The sequence below is a fragment of the Papio anubis genome, chromosome 1 (assembly GCF_008728515.1).
Source record: "Papio anubis isolate 15944 chromosome 1, Panubis1.0, whole genome shotgun sequence".
Taxonomy (NCBI): Eukaryota; Metazoa; Chordata; class Mammalia; order Primates; family Cercopithecidae; genus Papio; species Papio anubis.
In genome coordinates, this window is record NC_044976.1 from 177,725,527 (window position 1) to 177,749,477 (window position 23,951).

Sequence of the window (23,951 nt, forward strand, 5' to 3'; positions counted from 1 at the left end):
CTACAGAGCTTCTTCACATAGCAGCACAGGCCAAATAACTGGGAGAGAAGAAGAGAGGAGCAAAGTTAACGCAGTGGGTTCTGCTTAATGCACCACATCGACTGGGACAGATTTCATAAAACATTAGCAGTTGAAGCTGTTAGCCAGCAGTGGGCCTGGGAAATGCCGTTCAATATAATTTTCCATTTCTAAGTGAAAGAGAGAGCTGAGAAAACAATACTGTGATGAGAAAAGGTTTGCTCCTGACAAAGGGCATGTTTTCTCTCCAGTGCTGTTCAGCCATTCACTTGGGAACAGAAAATAGAAGCAGAGCTAGAGATGAGGATGGAGTGGGCGGAAGAAGCACTTGTCCCTTAGAGCAAGGTGAAAATTACAGTGAGTCTATCGTTTGAATAATTTTCTCTTCTTTTTTTTTTTTTTTTTTTTTTGAGACGGAGTCTTTGCTCTGTAGCCCGGGCTGGAGTGCAGTGGCCAGATCTCAGCTCACTGCAAGCTCCGCCTCCCGGGTTTGTGCCATTCTCCCGCCTCAGCCTCCCGAGTAGCTGGGACTACAAGCGCCCGCCACCTCGCCCGGCTAGTTTTTTGTATTTTTTTTTTAGTAGAGACGGGGTTTCACCGCGTTAGCCAGGATGGTCTCGATCTCCTGACCTCGTGATCCGCCCGTCTCGGCCTCCCAAAGTGCTGGGATTACAGGCTTGAGCCACCGCGCCCGGCCAATTTTCTCTTCTTTATTGTAATTTCCTTTGTCTAATGTAGTGCTTCAGTAAAGTATGAAGTCCCCATGTCAGCTTGATAAGTGGTGATTTGAAGACTAAAGGGATGGAGAAATATTGGAAAGTTTTATTTCCCCCCATTCACATCTTCACTGGCTCCTGGCTGAGGAAGCAGACGCTTGTCCTCAAGTGCAGGATATGCGGGTAGTGAATGGCTGGGAGATAGCTGATGGTCAATTGCAGAGTGTCAGTTAGAACTCTCAGGAAAGACTAAAAGAAGTCCTGGTCTTTGCTAGCATGTATCATGGGAATGTAATAAAAAACAATAAGAGGTTGGGAGGAGGGAAGGGGCGGGCAGATGAGCTGATGCTTAAGTTATACATTCATAGTTATATAAAGAAAACAAAAATATGAAAGATAAGTACAATTTGAATACACAATGATTTTCTACTTTAAATATAGTGACCGTTTCTTCTTCCTGGAAAGTTTTCTCTATTCAGAACTATCTCCACTCACCTGTCACAGTGCTTACAATTGCGGTGGATTTTTTTTAGTTTACAAAGAACTTCCACTTGGAACAATGCTACACATTGTTTTCAATTCACAACAAATATGAGTGATGGGAAACGCAGGCACTAATCTCCCAAAGCTGTCCAACGTGTCCATCTCCTCCCCACTGCTTCATTTGTTTTGGCCATCTCCTTCCCAGGCCAGTACAAGAGCCTCCTTGCCAGCCTCCCTGCCTCTCACTGTGCCCTCTTTTATCCTCTTCACAGAAATGTCAAAGTGATCTTTACTAAAGGCTAGTCCACATCTCACTCCCATGCTTCAAACTTCAAAGGTATCCTAGTGTCCTCAGGAAAAAGGCCAAACAGAATGAAGGCACTGCAGTAGTCCCCGCCTACCTTTCCAGATTCATAATACACCACCATCATCACCCCTATTCGATGAACTGGTTGTAGTTCCTCTCTCTTGCCCCCAAGCCTCTGTTCCTGCAGCTCCCTCTGACCAACGGACCCTTCTTATTCCCCTATCTCACCTGGACAACTCCTATAAAACCTCATGGTCTGGATGTGGGGTTCCATGGGGTTTCATGGGATTCCGGGCAAACCTCCATCACAGTATATTCCATTCTGTATGGTCATTGTAATGGCTGTTTAATTGTCCATATCTCCCATTAGACTGTATATTCCTTGAATATTGTGTTCATTTGTCTCTATAACATCTAGACATGATATAAAGTGGGTTCAAGGTAAAGAATTTTTGCATGAATAAATTTGATAAGGAAACTAATCACTTTGATAAGATAACTAATCATCAAAGGAGTGTTGGGCTTACCCAAGGTCACTTAAGCTATTTATGACTCAGCTCAGGCTGGCATCTGCAGCATTTCTAGTTAAGACATTAGCTTTCTCTTCCTAACCAAGACACAAAAGCCTAGTTATGAAGTTTGTCTGTATAACAAAAGATAAAGGAGTTACTAGAGATGTGATGAGTTGAAAGAAAATATTTGCAATATATGTATATATATATCAGGCAAAGGACTAAGAGCCATACTATCTAAAGAGCACCTGTAAGTCAATAACAAAGATCACCAACCTTGCATCAAAAGAAGGAAAGATAAACATCCAATTTGTAAATAGGGAAGTAAACACTAAAATGATCCCCAACTTCAGCAGCAAAGTAATAATAATTTTTTACCCATTAACTTACTAAAAATTAGAAAGACTGATAAAATCCAGAGCTGTGAAGACAAGGGAAAATGGCCTTTATTTTTTACACTGGTGATAGAACTGTAAACTGAAAAACCTCATGTGTGTGTGAAAGCCATAGCCATTTTCATTACTCATCACATTTTAAAAATATGCCTTCTTCAATCCCCAGTATGTTAGTTTCTGTGACTGCTATAACAAATGATTACCAATTTAGTGGCTTAAAACAATACAAGTATATTGTGTTGTAGTTCCGTGGTTCAGAAGAATGAAATGAGTCTTCTTGAGCTAAAATCAAGGTGTTGGCAGGGTTATGTGCCTTTCTGGAGTCTCTAGGGGAGAGCCTGTTTCCTTGTCCTTTCCAGCATCTACAGGCTGCACACATTTTTTGGCTCATGGCCCCTTCTTCCATCTTCAAAGCCAGCAACACCAGGCCTAGTCCTTCTCACTGTTCCATCTCCCTGGTTCTGTCTTTTCATTCCCTTTTCTAACTTTAAGGATGCTTATGATTCCATTGGGCCCACTTGGATAATCCAGGATAGTTTCCCTATTGAAAGGTCAGCTGAATAGGAGACTCCATTCCATCTGCAATGTTAATTTCCCTTTGCCATGCAACCTACCATACTCACAGGTCCCAGGGATTAGGATGTAAACATTTTGGAGGAGGGGCATTTGTCTACCTATTACACCCAGCAATTCCAGCTGTAGGAATATATTCTACAGAAATAGACACACATACCCAAAAATGTATGTCCAAATATTTTTTATTGCAGGAGTGTTCCTAATAGAAAAGAAAATGAAAAGAAAGAAAAAAGAAAAGAAATTTTAAAATTATTCATTAAAAGTGGAATGATTACATAATCCTGTGTGAGGGTTAATTTTGTGTATCAGCATGAATAGGTCAAAGAGTGTCCAGATATTTGGTCAAACATTATTCTGAGTGTTTCTGTGGGGCTATTACTGGATGAGGTTAAAATTTACATTGGTAGAAGGAGTAAAACCAATTGTTTCCCATAATGTCAGTGGGCCTCATTCAATTAGTCGAAGGTCTGAATAGAGCAAAGTGTCTGACCCTTTCCTGAGTAAGAGAATTTTTCCTGCAGGATAGCCTTCAAACTGGGACATAAGCTTTCTTCCTGCCTTCAAACTCAAATGGAAACATGGGCTCTTCCTGGTCCCAAGCCTGCTGACCTTCATACTGGAACTACACCCATTGGCTCTCCTACCATTGGGTTTCTAGCTTGCAACTCACTCTGCAGCTCTTGGGACTTGCCAGTCTCCATAACTGCTAAGTCATTTCCTTAGAGTAAATCTCTTTATATATATCCTATTGGTCCTGTGTCTCTGAAGAATCGTGAACAATACATCCTATTTCTTTAATAGATGCAGCCATAAGAAACAAGAAGGCAAAGCTTTCTTTTTTTCTTTTTTTTGAGACGGAGTCTGCTTTGTCGCCCAGGCTGGAGTGCAGTGGCGTGATCTCGGCTCACTGCAAGCTCTGCTTGTTTCATGTAGAATGTACAAAAATTAACGTAGAAGACCTTCATGGGATAGAGCTATATGAAAAGGGAAAATGTATAGTATGATCAGTTTTGTATAAAATTAAAAGGGACACATAAATATACACTCATCTATATATATATAAGTGTAGAAAAGGGACTGAAAGCTGCATATTGAACTTATAATTGATTATCTTGGAGGCTGAGAGGACAGGGCTTGATGTTGAAAGGGTTTTTCACGTATACTTTAATTGTTTGGATCTCTTTCAATGAGAAAGTATATATGTGATACAGTTTGGATCTGTGTCCCCACCCAAATCTCATGTTAAATTGTAATCCCCAATGTTGGAGGTGGGGCTTCCAGTATCATGGGGGCGGATCCCTCTTGAATGATTTGGCACCATCTCCTTGGTGCTATTCTTGCGATAGTGAGTTCTCATGAGATCTGGTTGTTTAAAAGTCTGTAGCACCTCCCTCTCTCTTGTTCCTGCTCCTGCTATGTAAGACATTATCTGCTCCCCCTTCACCTTCTGCCATGATTGTAAGTTTCCTGAGGCCTCCCTAGAAGCTGAGCAGATGCCAGAATCATGCTTCCTGTACAGTCTGCAGAAACATGAGCCAGTTAAACTTCCTTTCTTTATAAATTACCCAATCTCAGGTATTTCTTTATGGCAATGTGAGAATGAACTAACACAATATGAATTATTTGTATAATTTTTAAAAAACTAAAGTAATCAAAAAACTCAAATAAAAAATCTATTCATCTGTGTACAGGGGAATTTTTCTAATTAACTAAATTTAAAAGAAACATTCAAAGCATGTCAACATATTAATTTATAATAAGAAAGATTCCTTTCTATTGACTGGAACATCCATGTCCACTCTCAAGGGAATATTTTTGTAATAAAAAATATGTAAGAAACCAAACTGCCGGGCGCGGTGGCTCAAGCCTGTAATCCCAGCACTTTGGGAGGCTGAGACGGGTGGATCACGAGGTCAGGAGATCGAGACCATCCTGGCTAACATGGTGAAACCCCGTCTCTACTGAAAAATACAAAAAACTAGCCGGGCGAGGTGGCGGGTGCCTGTAGTCCCAGCTACTCGGGAGGCTGAGGCAGGAGAATGGCGTAAACCCAGGAGGCGAAGCTTGCAGTGAGCCGAGATCTGGCCACTGCACTCCAGCCTGGGCGACAGAGCAAGACTCTGTCTCAAAAAAAAAAAAAAAAAAAAAGAAAAAGAAAAAAGAAACCAAACTGGTGAACAGAAGGGGCTTGTTAAGTATGAAATCAGAGCACAGGATGTCAGCTGTCCTTGAGGGAAGTTTTATTGTAGCTAAGGTTTTAACTCCAATGATTTATCCAATTGACCCAAACACTTGGGACCCTAGAAACAGCCTCTCATTCTGATAATAGCTGCCTCTCTCTGCCCTGAAGAGTCACTTGAGAATCACTGTGAACTCTCACTCTCCCACTGTCATTTTGTCACTCTACATTAGATCCACCTTTCCTATTTGCACGAAGCACTGTAACATGCCCATTCTCTTCTTTAACAGATTCTATCAGATCATCTTCTACCTTTTCTGCTGATTTTAGTTTCCTAGCAGTGTACAGAAGATCAGTTGCGCCCCCTGAGTAAGCACCAGTATACATAGACTAGTAGGGTAACCTCAAAGGCATTTTCTGCTAAACAACTAAGTCCACTCATGGTTGGACTTTTCCTTAAGCCTTCCTAACCTTGTCCATAAATCTATGACGTTCAACTTGCTTTGGGAAACTGAACTCCTATTGACTATACTGAATTATCTTCCTGACTGAGTGACTTTGGGTAATGCAATAACTTTTTGCTCTGTTTCTTTTTATCTACAATAAGGAGGTCAGTGCAGTAAGATAGGAATAACACTCCATTTCTGCCACTTCACAGGACTATTGAGAGATTAAAACAAGGAAACATTTATCCATTCAGTAAACGTCTGCTGAGGTCCTTTACTCTGCCCAGCTCCATGGTTCTGAGAATACAAAAATGAATAAGACATAGTCTTTCATGCCTGTGTCATGAATAATTCAGCCTTACAGGAAAGATATACAAACAATCGCAACACAAAATAATAAATGCTAACATAGGGTGTTCTTCTGGAGGAGGGATTAAGAAAAGTTTGGGGAGTCAACTCTTGAGCAGAATCTTGGAAAAGGGCAGAGAAGAGGACAAGGTGGAGAAAGGTATTGAAGACCAAAGGAACAGCATGTGAAAAGGCGTGGATCCAGGGAGAGGATTGCCAGAGTTTAATTGGATGTAGAATGTGGTGGATTAAAGATAGTCTTAAATTCTTTGACACCTCGCCCCAAGAGCTGGGTTTGTATTATTCCTCTTTGAGTCTGGATGGGCTCTGTGACCACATGACCAATAGAATACAGCAGAAGTAACGCTGTGCCAGTTTTCAGACCCAGGCCTTAAGAGACCTATATATTCCACTTTCTGTCTCTTGAAACACTTATTCTTGGAACCTAGCCACCATGCCGTGAGAAAGCCCAAAGAGCCTCATGAAGAGGCCCCAGTGAAGAGGAGCTGAGATCCCCTGGCCAAATGCCCTGGGTGAACTCCCCACTGACAACTAGCACCATCTTGCCAGCTATGTGAGTGAGCTTCTTGAAAATGGGTCCTCAGTCATGTGGAGTAAAAATGAGGGTTGTCCAAATGATACATTCATGAACAAAATAAATGGTGGTTGTTGTTTTTTAAGTCACTAAGTTTTAAGTCACTAAGTTGCCTCAATAATAAGCAGTAAATAGATAACTGAAACATGAAGATAAGAAAGAGGAGAGGGGCTGGAAGCAGTGCTCATGCCTGGAATCCCAGCACTTTGGGAAGCTGGGGAGGGAGACTGGCTTGAGCTCAGGAGTTCGAAGCTCCAGTGAGCTGATTGCACCACCACACTCCAGCCTGGATGACAGAGTGAGACCCTGTCTCTAAAAAAATAAAAAAATAAAAAATAAATAAATGGAGAGAATCAAGGATGACCTCAAGTCTCCAGTTTTGATAATATGATGGAGCTTCTTTTCTGAAATATTTATATATGTTTCTAATTAACTACCTTGAAAAGAAACTGGTTTCAAAGCTGCAATGTCAACATATGAATTTATAATAAGAAAGGTTCCTTTTTAAAAATCTTTTCTGAAAGATTTACAGAAGTGAATGGAGGACAGGAAGGGATCATAGGGTAGTGATAATAAATTCAGTTTGGGATCTATGGAGGTTGAAGGGCAATTGGCTATCCTGGTATAGACAGATGGTGTAGTTGAACCTATAGATCTGAAGCTGGAGAAAGAGAGATTTACAAATAATTATTAGTGGAGGGAGAATGCATGATCATGAATATGAACATCTATGGAGAATATACACAGCAAGTGAGAAGAGGGCTGAAGGGAATAACCACAGCTAAGGGGTATGCAGAAGAAAAGTCTAAGATGAAGCCTAAAAAGAAGAGGGAGTAGGGAAGTGGGGCAGAGTTAACTCCTTCTGCTCCTATAAGCAGTGCTTCTAACCCCAAAGGAGAGGCTGCATGGAGCAACTCAGGTTCAATGCTTGACACTAGGCCTTGGCAAAGCCTCCATGTCAGGCAAGTCCTGGCTCTTTGTGCCCCGCTTTACTGCTTACAGAGCAAAATAAGCTCAGGCTAGAGCTGGGAGTGTTACAACCAGCCAGCCAACCACATGAAGTCTTTCACTCTTCTTTCTAGCTATTCAACCTTTGCTTACATGAGTGACAGGGCTTCTCTGTGTCCAGGAGCCTAGGGAGTCAGCCCTGACTGTGCTCTGGGAAAAAGACAATGAACCAAGAAGTGAATTGGTGTTCTGCCTCTGGGCTAAACATGAAAAGAAGCCTCTTTTCCATTTTGTGTGAAGCTTTTCTTCTCCAAGCTGCACACCTAAACAGATGGGAAAGCAATGGTTTGTTGATGCAGTGAAGCAGGAACTCTAGGAAAGAGTGGATGAATATTTCATGGGCACCAGTAGCAGTTAATAAATCATGAGGAGCAGCAGACGAGGAGGTCCTTCATTCCACCCTGGACAGTGGTTGCTCAGCTCTGCTCAACTGCAACCTCCTTTTCTGGCATGTCCAATTTGTCCTGAGTACTGCAGGGAAGCTTGCATGCCATTTCTATGGGGCTTGGTTTCTCAACTCAGTGTGTACAGAGGAAGGCTACTCTTCTATTTTTTAGCTATGGCCAACTAGATGAGGAGATAATATAGGGAAATTCAGAAAAAATTAACTTAGGAATTAGCAGATTTGGCTTCTGGCTCCAGCTCTGTTGATGGCTATGTGGCATTGGACAATGTACTTAACTTCTCTGAATAATAGTTTCCTATCTCGAAAGTAAAGGAATGAATGGATTTGTTTTCCTGAAGTGTCCTATCTTACCATGCTGTGAATCAATGTATTCATAGAAAGGACAGTCAATGACTCATGATGTTTAGTCATCTTTTTCATAAGTAGTTATTGATAAAGTTTCTGTGCCGTGTGTTTTATTTCTAGGGAGCATTGACAACTCTTTTCCATGTCTAGGGACAAGGATGCACTTATGTCTAGTATTTAGGAAAGAAAAAAAGCAAAACAAAACATAGGCCTACTCAATAATTAGTTTTGGAACAAGCACAGACAAAACAAGCACCATTTTGTCAGACTCAATATTTGGCATCTATTTATTTGTCTGTTCATAATTTAAAACTTTGTATCCAAAAGGAATTTTAGCTGATTATACTTGTAATGAAAATGGCAACAGTTGGTTACATAAACAGAAGTTTCAGCATTATCAAAATTATCAATTTTAATAGTAAAAATATACATCACCACTGAATGCTTACTCTGTGCTAAACACTATACTGGGCATTTATAAGCATTATTCTATTCCTCATTACTCACAAAATAGATATAATACACACTGATTAAAAAATGAGGGCTGGGCTCAGTGGCTCATGCCTATAATCCCAGTGCTTTGGGAGGCCCAAGCAGGAAGATCGCTTGAGGCCAGCAGTTCCAGACCATCCTGGGCAACATAGCAAGACCCTGTCTCTAAAGAATGGTGGCATGCACCTATAGTCCTATAGTGAGAGAATCGCTTGAGCCCAGGCGTTCAAGACTGCAGTGATCTGTGACTGTGCCACTGCACTCCAGCCTAAGCAATAGGCTCTTTAAACCGGCTGTAACATCTTACTTGTTCCCTAATTTATTAAAAAAAGAAACACAATATTTGATGAGGTTCATTTTCTATTTTCTATTTGTATGACAGTCATGATTTTACCTTTTTTTTTTTTTTAGAAAAAAATCCTTTAACCATCTATTATGCATAGATATTCAGAGAGAAAGAGAGAAACACAATGCAGGAAATAAGGTAAGGCCAGGGCATCCTCACCAGCCTTTTCCAGCCCTCTCCTGTGATGCAGTAGGGGTGGCTTGTTGCTAATTAAGCCGATTGCCATCAGTGGCTTGGCCGCTCTGCTCTTTGGGCGGCCTTTTGTCTATGCCTGCTCCTACGCTTCTCACTGCTGCAGCTGCTTTCCAGAATCAATGAGCATTGCCTTCTACTCTGCAGGGTCTTTCCATGGCCTCCCAGAGCCCTGCTCTCTCCAACATCACTAACAAGAATAGTAGAGACTAAAGGACAGAACTAACAGCTCTCTGGGCTATCCCTCTTCTTTTTCTCTAATTGCTTTTCAGATTTAAAGATAATGGCACCCCACATGGTGAGCACGGAACTGTGGACCATCACAGTGAAATTCCCAAGATGAGGTTTCTCATATTGTGTGCCATAGAACATCGGTGTTCTGTGAATAACCTGCAGGTGTGCTGTGAGTAAATGGAAAAATATTCTCAAGTCTTACAATAAATAATTATTTTATCATAATCATGAAAAATACCAAAGTAATTTTATTTCCTTTTCTTTCATGATCAAATGATTTTACTTTGTTTTTATCATATATTACTTTGGGGGGTTTTTGTTGTCCTAACAAAATAGTGTTTAGGGAAACATTTTATAAGTCTGTGTGTAAAATATCATCAGTTTCTGTTTTGTGACATCAAAACTCTAAGAAATTCTTTTTATAGCCCAGGAGATGCCTTACCAAGTAATTCAGAAAGAAGAGAGAGTTAAGGACTTCTGAGGAGATGGAGACCTTCTCGGCAGCACAAAATTCGGACATTGTTCTCTCCTCTAGGTTTGGAAGCCATGAAACATTCCTGTCCCCTCCTCTACCACAGGGCAGGCTAGAGAGGGAGATGCCATGTGCCAGTTAACAGGAGGCATAGCACAGACAAGTGCTTTAACAAGAGAAACATGATGCTCAAATCACATCTTCAAAGTGGTTGAGCACAGTTGTTGAAGACGCTATTTTCAAAGTCAGGGCTTTCAACAAACAGAAAGACAGAATTAGCTACAGTTGGCATTAAAATCCTGAAGCAGAGAATGACCATTCTCAATGACCAGCTTAAGAAACAGAAAAGAATACACAAAAGGGATTGAATGTTAAATGATGATGATCTTTAAGAACCTAGACTTATTCCTCTTCTCTGTGTACCTTGTGTACTTTCTCTATGATCTTCATTCACTCCTATAATATGAGCCACCTTCTCTGTAGAACTGAACCTCAGTTCCCATCTCCAGCCTCTGTTTCTTGCCTGAGCTCCCAACCCTCATATGTGTGGATGTCTTGCAGACATAAATATTTTTACCTCATCCTCCTGCCTCACCCCAAAAATCAGCTTTTCCCCTTATATTCTTTGTCTTGAGGAATGTCACTGTCATTGACTAAAAACACGAGGTCATTCTCAGATATTCCTGTTCACACCCACATTCAATCTGTTGCTAAATCAAGTCTACCTCGAAATTATGTCTGTAACGTTTCCCTTTCTCTTTACCCTCACTTGCCATTATAGCAGATCAGAGCCTCATAATCTCTTTCTTGGTTCCTGAAAGCTCATTTTAACTGGCCTCCCTGCCTGCTATAAAACTGCCTTTAAGTTAGTTCTCACAATGGCAGATTGACCTCTGCACAGTGAATATTTGATACTGATATTCTCCTACTCAAAAATCCTCCTGTGACTTTCTACCGCCTTTAAGATTTATAAGCTGAGCCAAGTTTAGCAGTTTAACCTCACATTTTACTAAGCTCCCTTCCTATCATAAACTATACTCTAGTCATACCAAATTGCCTGCAGAAATATGACATAACCTCCATCTGCCTGTAGCCCCCTGTTGTGCTACTTTCTCTGCCTCCCAAACCTCCTTATCCACTTAGCTAACTCCTTCCTCCAGGAAGCCTTCCTGGAACTTCCCAGTCAGCTCTAAGTGCCCGTCTCATGCATTCTTGTGACTCTCTATGGCCCAAGCTATTAGAGCCCTTCACACACTCTACCACCATTGTCCATGTACAGAACCAGCATTTTTAAAAAAACTTATACTTCTTTTTAAAAAACTTTTACTTTAAGTTCCAGGATCCATGTGCAGAATGTGCAGGTTGTTACATAGGTATATGTGTGCCATGGTGGTTTGCTGCACCTATTGACCATCCTCTAAATTCCCTCCCTTCATCCTTCATCCCTCAACAGGCCCTGGTGTGTGATGTTCCCCTCCCTGTGTCCATGTGTTCTCCTTGTTCAACTCCCACTTATGAGTGAGAACATGCAATGTTTGGTTTTCTCTTCCTGTGTTATTTTCCTCAGGATGATGGCTTCTGGCTTCATCCACGTCCCTGCAAAGGACATTATCTCATTCCTTTTTATGGCTGCATAGTATTCCATGGTGTATGTGTACCACATTTTCTTTATCCAGTCTACCATTAATGGGCATACAGGTTGGTTCCATGACTTTGCCATTGTAAATCTTGTTGCAATAAACGTATGTGTAACTGTGTCTTTATAGCAGAATTATTTATATTCCTTTGAGTATATACCCAGTAATGGGATTGCTGGATCAAATGGTATTTCTCATTCAAGATTCTTGAGGAATCACCATACTGTTTTCCAGAATGGTTGAACTAATTTACATTGCCACCAACAGTGTAAAAGCGTTCCTATTTATTCACGCCTTACCGGCAACTATTGTTTTTTTTCTTTTGACTTTTTAATAATCACTATTCTGACTGGCGTGAGATGGTATCTCATTGTGGTATTGATTTGCATTTCTCTAATGATCAGTGATGTTGAGCTTTTTGTAATATGTTTGTTGGCTGCATAAATGTCTTCTTTTGAGAAGTGTCTGCTCAAACTTTTACCCACTTTTTGATAGGGTTTTTTTTTCTTGTAAATTTGTGTGAGTTCCTTGTAGATTCTGGATATTAGAGCTTTGTCAGATGTGTAGGTTGCAAAAATTTTCTCCTATTCTGAGGAAAAACCTATACCTCTTTCTCCAGCATTTTCTAATACTAGATCTCTGTCCTTCCCTGCATTTAGGGCAAAAGGGCAATCTATACTCACTACCCTCTAGGATAGGGCCCTATTAAATAAAAAATCCCAAAAGCAGGAAATGAGTTAATGTTAGGTTTTTGAGTTTCCCCAGATAGACTCAACTTAGTCTAGAAGTTCCATTTGGTCCTGTGTCCCATCTCTCATCAGAGGGTTTATTGTCTGATTCTGATTTGATGGCTAGCTGATCCTCCCTAGAGAATACTGCTGTATCTGCCAAAGTGAAATGGTATGAAAGGTATATGGCATAGGATCCAAGGGAGGGAGCCAATAAGAGCAAGTTGTATGACTCTTTTTGTGTTTATGTGCTAATAAATGTGTGTGTGTGCCTGTGTGTGTGTTTGTTGCACGATTTGGTCTGAGATTTGCTTTCCTTGTAATTTACTTCCTGGTAGGGAGTTTGTCCATAAGGAGACCTAAAACCTTCCCTTTCCCTCAGTCATTGGAAATCACCATCACTTACTAAAAGAACCCAACAGTTGTAAATGATCAAGTTGGTTTAGGTCAGCTGGCAACACAGTACTTGATACAATGCACATGATTGATGCATTTTCCTAATAAGATTTCAGTATTCTATAGTTACAAATATAGAAACACACACATATATTGCAACCAAAAGCTCCTACATTTTTTTGTCTGCTTAATATCCTGACTCACATTTTTCATAGCATGGCTGGTCCTTGAATATGTCACCTATTGGAATGCCACAGCATTCTTCATTTGAATTACTTTCTTAGTTGGACTTTATTTATCTTTGAATGCCACCTGAGCCTACTGCAATATTTCACCTGGAAGAGGCTGGCATCATTAAATGTTTGCTGGCTGAAATGTGATAAAACATACTCTTCTAGCACCCTTTGGATCACAGCTAATGCCTACAAGAAAGAAAAGAAAAAAGCAGTATTGTCTTGAGGGGTGGGTCAGTTCCAATGGTAGATGGGGGCAAATGGCAGAATCAGGAACGACACAAAGACAGAGAGGCACACTTTTCTCTCTGGTTGTAGGCTGCCTTCCCATCACTGGATAGGCAGCATAAGAGAAGTATTGTCCAGCTTTGCTGGAAGAGGACAGTCACGGGAAGAGGATGAATGTCTCAAGAGAACATCTGTAAAACTATTAGGTTTGTCAAGCTGGTAGCCACATCTGTCAATGAAATATGAGGTTGAAGCATTACTGTTCTGCTTGCCACAGATCAAAACTTGGGCATAAGGCAGGATGGCTTGTCATCGCTGATGGGTGCTGCCAAGGGGAAGCTGGGATGCAGCATGAGCTCTAAGAGAACGAATCTAGCTGCAGAGGCACAGAAGGGGGGTATGTAAGGTGCAACTCGTCACAGGTCACCAAAGGCCAGCTCCTGATGGTAGGACAGAGTTTTAGGTAAAGCCATTTGAATTACAAACCTACCCAGACTGTCTTAAGGAAAGGAGGCAATTTAGGAAAAAAACCATAGGCAGGAATTGCAACCAGGATATGACAGAGGGCCAGGGCTGGCTGTTATATAAGCAGTTATTCTTTCCATTTATCCAGGGTCCCATGACAGCTCATCTGGGATTGCTGGTCTCTGCCCACGAGCTTCGCTATTTGCTCTTGGGCTTGCCTCCTCTCTTCAGATTGGCATTCCTATCTCAAACACTGTGGGAGTGGCGGGACACAGGGCATTATACATGAAGGAGACATTAGAAAGCCAAAGATGAGCCCTCACAAGGGAGGCTCAACTCTTGACCCAGGTCACTCTCTGGATCATTGACACCTTCAAGCCCCTCCCTAACCCCTACCCCTACCCCATTACTGTGACCAACAACAACACCGAGCACGTCACTGGGCAGTCACTCTAGAGCAGCGTTTCTTAGAGGCATCTGGGGGTGCTTCTTAAAAGTACACATCCTCGGCCGGGCGCGGTCACTTATCCCAGCACTTTGGGAGGCCAAGGCGGGCGGATCACGAGGTCAGGAAATCTAGACCATCCTGGCTAACACGGTGAAACCCCGTCTCTACTAAAAATACAAAACATTAGCCGAGTGTGATGGTGGGCGCCTACAGTCCCAGCTACTCGGGAGGCTGAGGCAGGAGAATGGCGTGAACCTGGGAGGCAGAGTTGGCAGTGAGTCCAAGATTGCGCCACTGCCCTCCAGCCTGGGCGACAGAGCAAGACTCCATCTCAGAAAAAAAAAAAAAGTACACAACCTCAGGCCCCACCACTGGATATTCTGGGATGGGCCCAGGAATTTCTATCTTTACTAAGCAGCCTGCAGGCCACTCTATAGTTGGGCAAACTTGGAAACTGCACTGGAAATTAAAGCATTAAAGCACTAAAGGTAGATCTCACATGTAAATAAACACACAAGGAATAACCTGGGTGCTTATTACAATGCATATTCCTATCCCCCCAACCAAAGAAAGATACTGTTTCAAAAGCCCTGGGCAGGACCTTAGGAATCTGCATTTTGGCAAAGTGATAGAGTGGTCCATGAGCTTCAATTTGAGAAACACTATTTTAGAGAGAAACCTCATTTAGTTTCAGAATCTGTACCTAGAGCCAGTGTGATCTGGGAGTAGCCCTTTTTCTTTTCATTTCTTTTTCTTTTTTTTTTTTTTTTTGAGACAAGGTCTTGCTCTGTTGTCCAAGCTGGAGTGCAGTGGCACAGTTACAGCTCACTGCAGCCTCCATCTCCCTGGCTCAAATGATTCTCCCACCTCAGCCTCCCAAGTAGCTGGGACTACAGGCGCATGCCACCATGCCCAGCTAATATTTTTATTTTTTGTAGAGATGGGGTCTCAGTATGTCACCCAGTCTGGTCTTAAACTCCTAGGCTCAAGCAATCCTCGTACCTTGGCCTCCCAAAGTACTGAGATTACAGGCGTAAGCCACCATGCCTGGCAGAGTATCCCTTTTTCTACCCCACTCTGTGATGAGCGATCCAGGGAAGGACTCATTAGTTTGTTCCCTGGGGCAGCCCCAGAGCCTTAGAACCAAAACTGCTGGGCAGGAGAGGCAAGGGGTAGAATAATTGAAGGAGGCGGGTCATAGCATTAAAGGTAGATCTCACATGTAAACAAACAAGGAAAGTTGCATTGACATCAAATGTGGGTAAACCAACCCTTACATATAAATACTCTAATAACAAGAAAAATAAGAATTTCCTACTGGGTGTTGAGCTCTTACTATGTGCTAAGTGCCTGAGGTATGTTATTTAATCCTGGCAAAAATTTCAACTTGTATTTTTGAGAAGATAAGCAACTATTCAAATACACTAACAGCTAAGTGGCAGAACCTAGTCTCAAACCTAGGTTTTGTCTGAAGTCAACACATGTGGCTTTAACCTCCGTGGTGCATGTAGCTAGGAGCAGGGATTACTTCTGAAGTCAGAAAAAAGAAATCCATAATTATAATATTATATACCCCAGGAACATTATTGACTAATAAAATGGATCCTAAATTTCGTAACAAAATCCTTTTGTGGTAAAAATAATCCATCCTCATAACTTACCAATTTTGTAAACTCGGATTTTCATAAATTGCATTTTATTAAAAGTACACACCTGTATGGTCTAGGAAGGCCCTAGAACTCCCCAAATGTGCAAATAATTGAAAGACACAGAAATTATGTAAAAGGAAGCCAGCCAAGGATCTCAGACTAAACAATTTCCCATTCCCCTGGAAACGGCGCCTCTGAAATAAATCAGCCAGCTGTTCGCGCTGAAACGGCCCTCTGCTTTAGTCAGCATGGCGTTCTCAGCGCCTGCATGTTGGCTCCTCCGCGCAGCCAAGGCTGCATCAGTTCTCTGCAGAGGAGGCAACTCGCTCCAAAGCCAGCAGAGCTCAGGGCTGTGTTCCCCATCCTCTCCCCTGACTCAGGCCTTAGTAACCATGCCCCTTCCATGGAGAGCTCCATTGGGTGCTCCATGGGGAGCCTTGCTGCATGCGTTTGTCCTGATTGGCAAGAAGAGGCAGGATCTGATCTCTAATGTGCAAACTCTCAATGTGTTGAGAACAAATAGCTATAATCAAAATGCCTCCTGTCGACTTTGCAAAACATTGGAGGAGGCGTTTACAAGTTGCTAAACACACGTTTCCAAATCCTCATCTTCAAAGCAGTCCTTTAAGATACAAGTGTAGGGGATTGTGAGGGGAAATCCAAGAACAAAGTGGCAATCAAACAACAATGTGGTGGTTGGGAGGGGTGCAGGGCAGGAGAAGTGAGAAATATAGATGTGTCCCCAGCACCACCTCATGCCCTGCTTTCTCTTCTCACCATCCCTTTGGGGCAGTTATTTGTCACATAAAGAGTCTTAGATGCCAGGAAAAGGTCCTTATTTTGCCTTTGGTCTAATCTAATAATAAGCACAGATAAAGATAATCAAGGATTCTGAGAGATTAGATGCTCTCAAGAGTACTCAGTGTGTTTCCTTAAGGTCTTTGAAAATAGATGACAAGAATGATGACATAGCCCCACGATAATCCCAAACCTCCCTACTGCCAGCATAATTGGCTCCTAAACAATCCAACTCTCGGATTCTTACATTAGTCACTTTATCAACAGCATTTATGGACTGCGCTCTGTAAACCCATCATTGAATTGAGCAGGAATCAGAAATACAAGACCTCATTGTTTAGAGGAAAAGATCCAGCTAATAATTGGGGGCAATGCTGGGCAGGAGAATTTGAGTGCTACCTTGAGAACTAGAGATACGGACTGTGGGAATTTAGAAAAGGAAAAAGATTAAGGTGGTCCAGGGTTATCAAGGAAGATTCATGGAAGAGGTAGACTTTGAACTTATAGGATCAGAGAGGAAGAGAAAATTGTACTGACAGCATTCCAGTAGAATTGGAGAGGGTGAAAGTCTTCTCTTCTTTCCACCTATCAAAATCGTTTCTTGCCAGAGCTTAGATCTGGCTGACCCTTTCTGTCTTCCACCATGAGGACTGTGATTAATGTCTGCAGATTTCTTTGAATTTTCAGAGAAAACAAGCCTGGTATATGCACAGCGTAAAGCATCAGTGTGATTAAATTACTTCAATTGCAATAGAAATATTATGGACTGAAAGAAAAGATAGCATCCTATATTATAAACAGGCTGAAATTAGAAACACTACCAAATGCCATTCACCCTTCTCTTTGCTTGGACACATTTAAAATGTTAAGCTGAAGGGGAAATATTAGGTTGGTACAAAAGTAATTGCAGTTTTGCCATTCAAAGTAATTGCAAGAACCACAGTTACGTTTGTACCAATCTAATAATTAATTGGATGGATAAGAGCAAAAACTCCTTTCTTTATATGATTATTTGTTTCCTCTGTACTCAACCAAACAACTACATTTAGTGCGAATGCATAGGATTTCATTATAATTAAAGACATAGGGAACCTGCCATTTCGGGAATATTTTGAAACACTGAACATGTAGATGAAAAGATAGTTTGCATCATATTTGATTATGAAGAGGCAGCATCCTATGTTGGGTGAAAGCTTATTTGAAAGCCTACACCTGCTTGCAAATAGAATTTTAACTGGCAATTTTGCATCTAGGTAGTGTGTTATGGCTTATAAAATCATCTTTTTTCTTTCATAAAGAACACAAGGCCACAATTAGTGCCAAGTCTGTTCCCCAGAATTGCTTGGCAGTGTTCCCAGATGTCCCAACAGCCCTGTAGCAGAAGCTTTCCAATCTATTTGCTAGGTGGTGCTTTTATTTTTCCTTTCCGTTTAACAGATTGCAATATGTCCCACCCTTTCTGGTATCATTGGTCAACAGTATTTTCAACTCTTTCTTAATGTCTTATTTTCCCAAACCTGAGGTCTTTCAAACATGGACTCTATTATTCTCCTCAAGCCCACATGGTTCTATGATTCCCTTAAATAGACAAACTCTCATGAATTCAGATTCAACTTAAAAGATGCTCCCCAAACTGTCAAGTACCTCAAGATGTTAATAGATATTCCATAAGATAAGGGTTTTGATGTCAAATAAACATAGGAAATGCTGCAAAGCCTCTACAGTCTCCACTTAGGGATTTATAGTACACATTAGCTGAGAAAAATATAAAGAAATCGGGCAGGAAATGTTTAATTCAAAGTGTTTTGACTACAGAATCCTTGGTGTGTGTGTGTGTGTTCATATGTGTTCTTTCTATAAGATCCCTGGAATATAATAATCATAATAATGATAAGAATAAGAACTTTTATAGTTATTTCTATTCCTTTTGTGATTATCCTAGAAATTTAACATGCATAATTAACATTTTAATATTAATAACTTTACTCTCCTCTAAATCATATAAGAATCTTAAAGTGTTGTAATGCCAGTCACCACCTACCCAAAGTTATATGTTACCCTCTCTTGATATTTAGCCTCACAAATTAGGCATTAATTTTACCATTGAAACGGTCAACACTTATGTATTCTATTTTCATGTATTGCAAACCTTCCTTCTGACATCAAGTACCCTCATTAGAGGTTCCTTTTGTGAATGTACAACTAATAGTAAATCCTCTTGGATTTGTGTCTGAAGATGTCTTTATTTCACCTTTGTTTTTGAAAGATTACATTGCTGAATATAGGGTTCTAGGTTGAAAGTTACTTTCAGTACTTTGAAAGTTTATTTTCTGAGCTTCTGGTTTTATTCTGGCTGCTGAAAAGTCAGCTGTCAGTCATTACAGATGATTTCTGGATTATTTTACATTTTGTTTCAGTTGGCCTGCTTCTATTTTATTCTCCGTGTTTTCATTGTTCTGAATTTGGCACTCAGTTGTGTTTTTCTTTTCACCTATGGTGTTTGGCACTTTGGGAAACTTCCTTAAACCTTTTCCCATTTAGAAAAAAAAAAATGCAGCTCGCTGCCAGAGCTCCTTTAATTTTACTCTTTGAGGCTGAAGCAAATCTGACTTATTTTCAATGTGAAAATAAAATATAAAAATGGGTCTTGGAGTTATTTCTAAACAGAACTAACATCGGAATTATCTGAATCATCAGAACCATCTGAATCATCAGAATTGTCTATTTTGGAAAAATCAGATTCATCAAGTGAATCTTCTGTCAACAACTGTTCGAGAGTGATGTTAACATTACACATAGGAATGCTACGTTTTCTAGGATTTGACATTTTCAGCAATCAAGAATTATCATATTTTGTAAATGGAAATGTTAGTAGTGGCAAATCCATACTGGTCTGCAGCAATCTCAATTCTTGTCTCCTCAGAAGAAAGAATTTGACTAGGGGCATAAGGCAGAAAAAGATACTGAAGCAAGTTTCAGTGCAGGAGTGGAAGTTTATTTAAAGATTTGGAGCAAGCAAGAAAGGAAAGTACACTTAGAAGAGACCCAAGCGGGCCCTGTGAAGGTCAAGTGCCCCATTTAACCTTGATCCTAGGACTTTATATGCTGGCCTGTTTCCAGTATCTTGTGTGCCTTTCCCATGATTCTTCTCTTAGGGTGAGCTGCCTGCATGCAGTACCCTCCTTATGCTTGGGAGGTGAACCTGCAGAGTGTGTTTAGGAAGTTGTATGCATGCCTGCCTGAGGTTTTCTTCTCTTTTCTAGTGGAATGACCCCGGAAGGTCATACCCCACCATTGTATCTCTTATGTGCATGCTTGAGCTCACTTGCCCAGTTTCTAAGATTTTATTAGAAGCTGATTACCAATTTCAAGTGTTTTTTTTTTTTTTTTTTTTTTTCTGTTTGGGAAATTGTCTCTGCCTGGCACCTGTAATCAGTGATCACTTTAGTGTGACAACTGTGGACCATCAGTAAATTGCTTCTCCCTGAGCACTGGCTGCCAACTATCATTTTTAGAGAGGCAGTGTGACAACTGCCAAATCATCACTTGATGGTCACCTGACATTCCTGGTGGGTGTGGTTGGGGGAACCCTCTCCTGCCCCACTCACCCTTGGCCAGCTATCTACTGTAACAAAAATACCACTATCAAAACCAGAATGCTATAAATGGAATGATGTCTATGGTTTCCAAAGTTGCTATACTAGAGCAATGCAATAATAATAATAAAGACAAAATATTTTGTGGCAAAGTTATCTCCAGGTAAACACTGCAACTGCAAGTGCTGCCAGCAAGTATTCTTGGGGCAAATGGGTAAGGGTTAATTTGTGATTTGGTGTTCTTAACCCCTTCTGGAAAATACTCAGTCATTAGGTCTTTCAATATTGCATCTCCCTCATCCTTATTGTTTCTTCCTGGACCAAAGATAATATGTGTGTTGGATCTACTCACTCTGTCTTTCACATTTCTTAATCTTTTTTTCAAAGGTTCCTTTTCTTTGTCTTTGTCCACATTGTGTGTGAGTTCTTCAGCTTTGTCTTCCAACTCACTAATTGCTTCTTTAACTGTGTTTAATATAGTATTAAATCCATTCATCCAGATTCTACTTTCAATTATAATTTTCATTTCTGGAGATTCTTTCCAGAGCTCATTTTCAAATGTATTTAATACATGTTATTTTAATGCATTTATACATATTTATTTTACATTCTATATTTGGTATCTAATAATTTGAATAATATGAGTCTTTGCAGGTCTGATTCTGAGGTTCACTATTTTTGCTGAGTCTCATTCATGGTTGTGTGTTTCCTATGTGTGCAGTGAGCATATGTAACATGGAACTTTAACTATGGTATTTCTCTGAGGCTTGGTTGTAAAGTTTGCTCCTTCAGAAAGAATTTGTGTTTGTTTCTGCCAGGCAGGGACACTTGCTCTACTAGATATAATACCTATTGAGACTATGTGGTGTTGGCCCAGGGATAGATAGAGCTCAGAAACAGATATTTACATATATGGAAAGTTGATATATGACAGAGGTAGCATTGCAAACACTTGACCAAAGATGGTCTATTTAACAAGTGATGCATGAAAAAGGCTTTTCCTTATAGGACTACACTAGCAAAGTGTATCCTAGCCATACCTAAATTTTGATGAGGAGAGATTGTAAGATAACTTAATTGAAGAGCAGTTATTTTTATATTAAGACCCATATACTGGCTTTAAGATAGGTATATGTCCTTATAGTATATGAAAAGATTACATGTATATGCATAAAAAGTAGAAAAAATAGAAATTACAGATGCAATAATGTTTTAAACTGTTTTTCAGTCCTTATAATTGGTGGTGGTTATATTAATATTGCTCTTTTCTGATTGTTATATGTGTCATATGAGAGAATATAAATGAATAATTATAGAGTATTCTAATTGTATTTTCCCCTGTATCCTTGAGAACTGGGATTATCAGTAAGAAAGGAGGAAAATACAGATGTAGTATAGAAGAGGTTAAATAAAAATCCCGTATTTTTGAATTTAATGAAAATACCGGGATAAATAGCACATACTCGCAACATATTCTACCCAACTATATCCATCCATCCATCCACTGAAAAGGCCAGAAGCCGTGACCTATTCATTAAAATGTCTGTCCAAATATTTCCCCATTTTAAAATTTTTTTTGCTACTTATCGAATTGAGAGTTTTAAAATATATATTCCAGATATACCTTTTGTCAGTAGCACTAAGCATATCTGTATTCAGATTGTGGTCTTGAAATGCCATTGCATATTCAAAGAAATAAACATTTCTTAAAGAAATGACTGATTCTAGATATGGGGCAGGAAATGAGCAAGGTGAATCTGAAACATCTTGATATACCAGATATCAGGGAAACTATTAAAGACCACTAGAGTCCTGTGTAAAGGCTCAGAAGCTAGCTCAATGAGGCTCACCTGTTCTATTCTATTCTATTCTATTCTATTCTATTCTATTCTATTCTATTCTATTCCATTCCATTCCATTCCATTCCATTCCATTCCATTCCATTCCATTCCCATTTCTTATTGCCAAAGATAGGACAATTTGACCTTCAACAAAGATAAGAATTGTAATAAATTGGAACCCATCAAATATCTTTGAGTCCATGCATTTCTACAGAGATTTAAAAAAACTAATTGGGGCCAGGTGTTATGGCTCACACCCGTAATCCCAGTGCTTTGGGGGGTTGAGGCCAGAGGATCACTTGAAGCCAGGAGTTTGAGACCAGCCTGGGCAACAAATTGAGATCCCCCACCATCTCTACAAAAGTTTTTAAAAAGTCAGCTGGGTGTGGTGGTGTGCAACCTGTAGTCCCACCTGCTTGGGAGGCTGAGGCCAGAGGATCCCTTGGGCCCAGGAGTTGGAGATGCAGTAAGCTACAGTTGTGCCACTGCACTCCAGCCTGGGCAACAGATAACTTGTCTTTCTTAAAAAAAAAAAAAAAAGAGAACGGCCCTCGCTGCCACCAACATGGAGACCTTGTACCGTGTCCCGTTCTTAGTGCTCGAATGTCCCAACCTGAAGCTGAAGAAGCCGCCCTGGTTGCACATGCCGTCGGCCATGACTGTGTATGCTCTGGTGGTGGTGTCTTACTTCCTCATTACCGGAGGAATAATTTATGATGTTATTGTTGAACCTCCAAGTGTTGGCTCTATGACTGATGAACATGGGCATCAGAGGCCGGTAGCTTTCTTGGCCTACAGAGTAAATGGACAATATATTATGGAAGGACTTGCATCCAGCTTCCTATTTACAATGGGAGGTTTAGGTTTCATAATCCTGGACCGATCGAATGCACCAAATATCCCAAAACTCAATAGATTTCTTCTTCTGTTCATTGGATTCGTCTGTGTCCTACTGAGTTTTTTCATGGCTAGAGTATTCATGAGAATGAAACTGCCGGGCTATCTGATGGGTTAGAGTGCCTTTGAGAAGAAATCAGTGGATACTGGATTTGCTGTCAATGAAGTTTTAAAGGCTGTACCAATCCTCCAGTATGACATGTGGAAAAGAATGAAGAGCAGCAGTAAAAGAAATATCTAGTGAAAAAACAGGAAGCGTATTGAAGCTTGCATTAGAATTTCTTCTTGGTATTAAAGAGACAAGTTTATCACAGTATTTTTTTTTTCCCTGCTGACCTATTGCTATACCAACAATGTTGAGTGGCATTTTCTTTTTAGTTTTTCATTTCTTAAAGAAAATATACTCCATATCTACAACTATAATATCAAATAAAGTGATTGTTTTTTACAACCCCCTTAACATTTTTTGGAGATGACATTTCTGATTTTCAGAAATTAACATAAAATCCAGAAGCAAGATTCCATAAGCTGAGAACTGTGGACAGCTGATCAGCTTTACCTGTGGTGCTTTGCCTTTAACTAGAGTGTGTGATGGTTGGTAGATTATTTCAGATATGTATGTAAGACTGTTTCCTGAACAATAAGATGAATGAAAGGAGCAGAAATAAATACTTTTTCTAATTAAAAAAAAAAAAAAAAAAAAAGAAAGAAAGAAAAAAACTAAGTATATGATAAACAACTAAAGCATTATTATGGAAACAGATTAAAATGAAAGAATCATCAAATGCTTATCCTCGCTTTCCTTTAAGAACTGTACCACTGGAAAATCAATTAGTAGATGAGAAGGAGTATCTCTTTATAAAATTATTCCAACCAACGTAATGACAGATTGGAAAATCATCATTTTGTTAACATTGGGCATAACTAGACATTATGTGCCCATTGGTGAAAAGAAAAATGCCACC

The 23,951-nt window shown here is 40.3% G+C and overlaps 1 protein-coding gene across 1 annotated transcript; it reads left to right on the plus strand.

Annotated features, from left to right (window-relative positions):
- Window positions 1–8,084: 8,084 nt before the first annotated feature.
- Window positions 8,085–23,690, plus strand: LOC116271072 (oligosaccharyltransferase complex subunit OSTC). The gene is made up of 3 exons (XM_031657694.1): window positions 8,085–8,091; window positions 13,174–13,179; window positions 22,631–23,690. The coding sequence occupies exon 3, from the start codon at window positions 22,655–22,657 to the stop codon at window positions 23,102–23,104; it is 450 nt and encodes a 149-aa protein (XP_031513554.1). The 5' UTR covers window positions 8,085–8,091; window positions 13,174–13,179; window positions 22,631–22,654; the 3' UTR covers window positions 23,105–23,690.
- The last annotated feature ends 261 nt before the right edge of the window (window positions 23,691–23,951 follow it).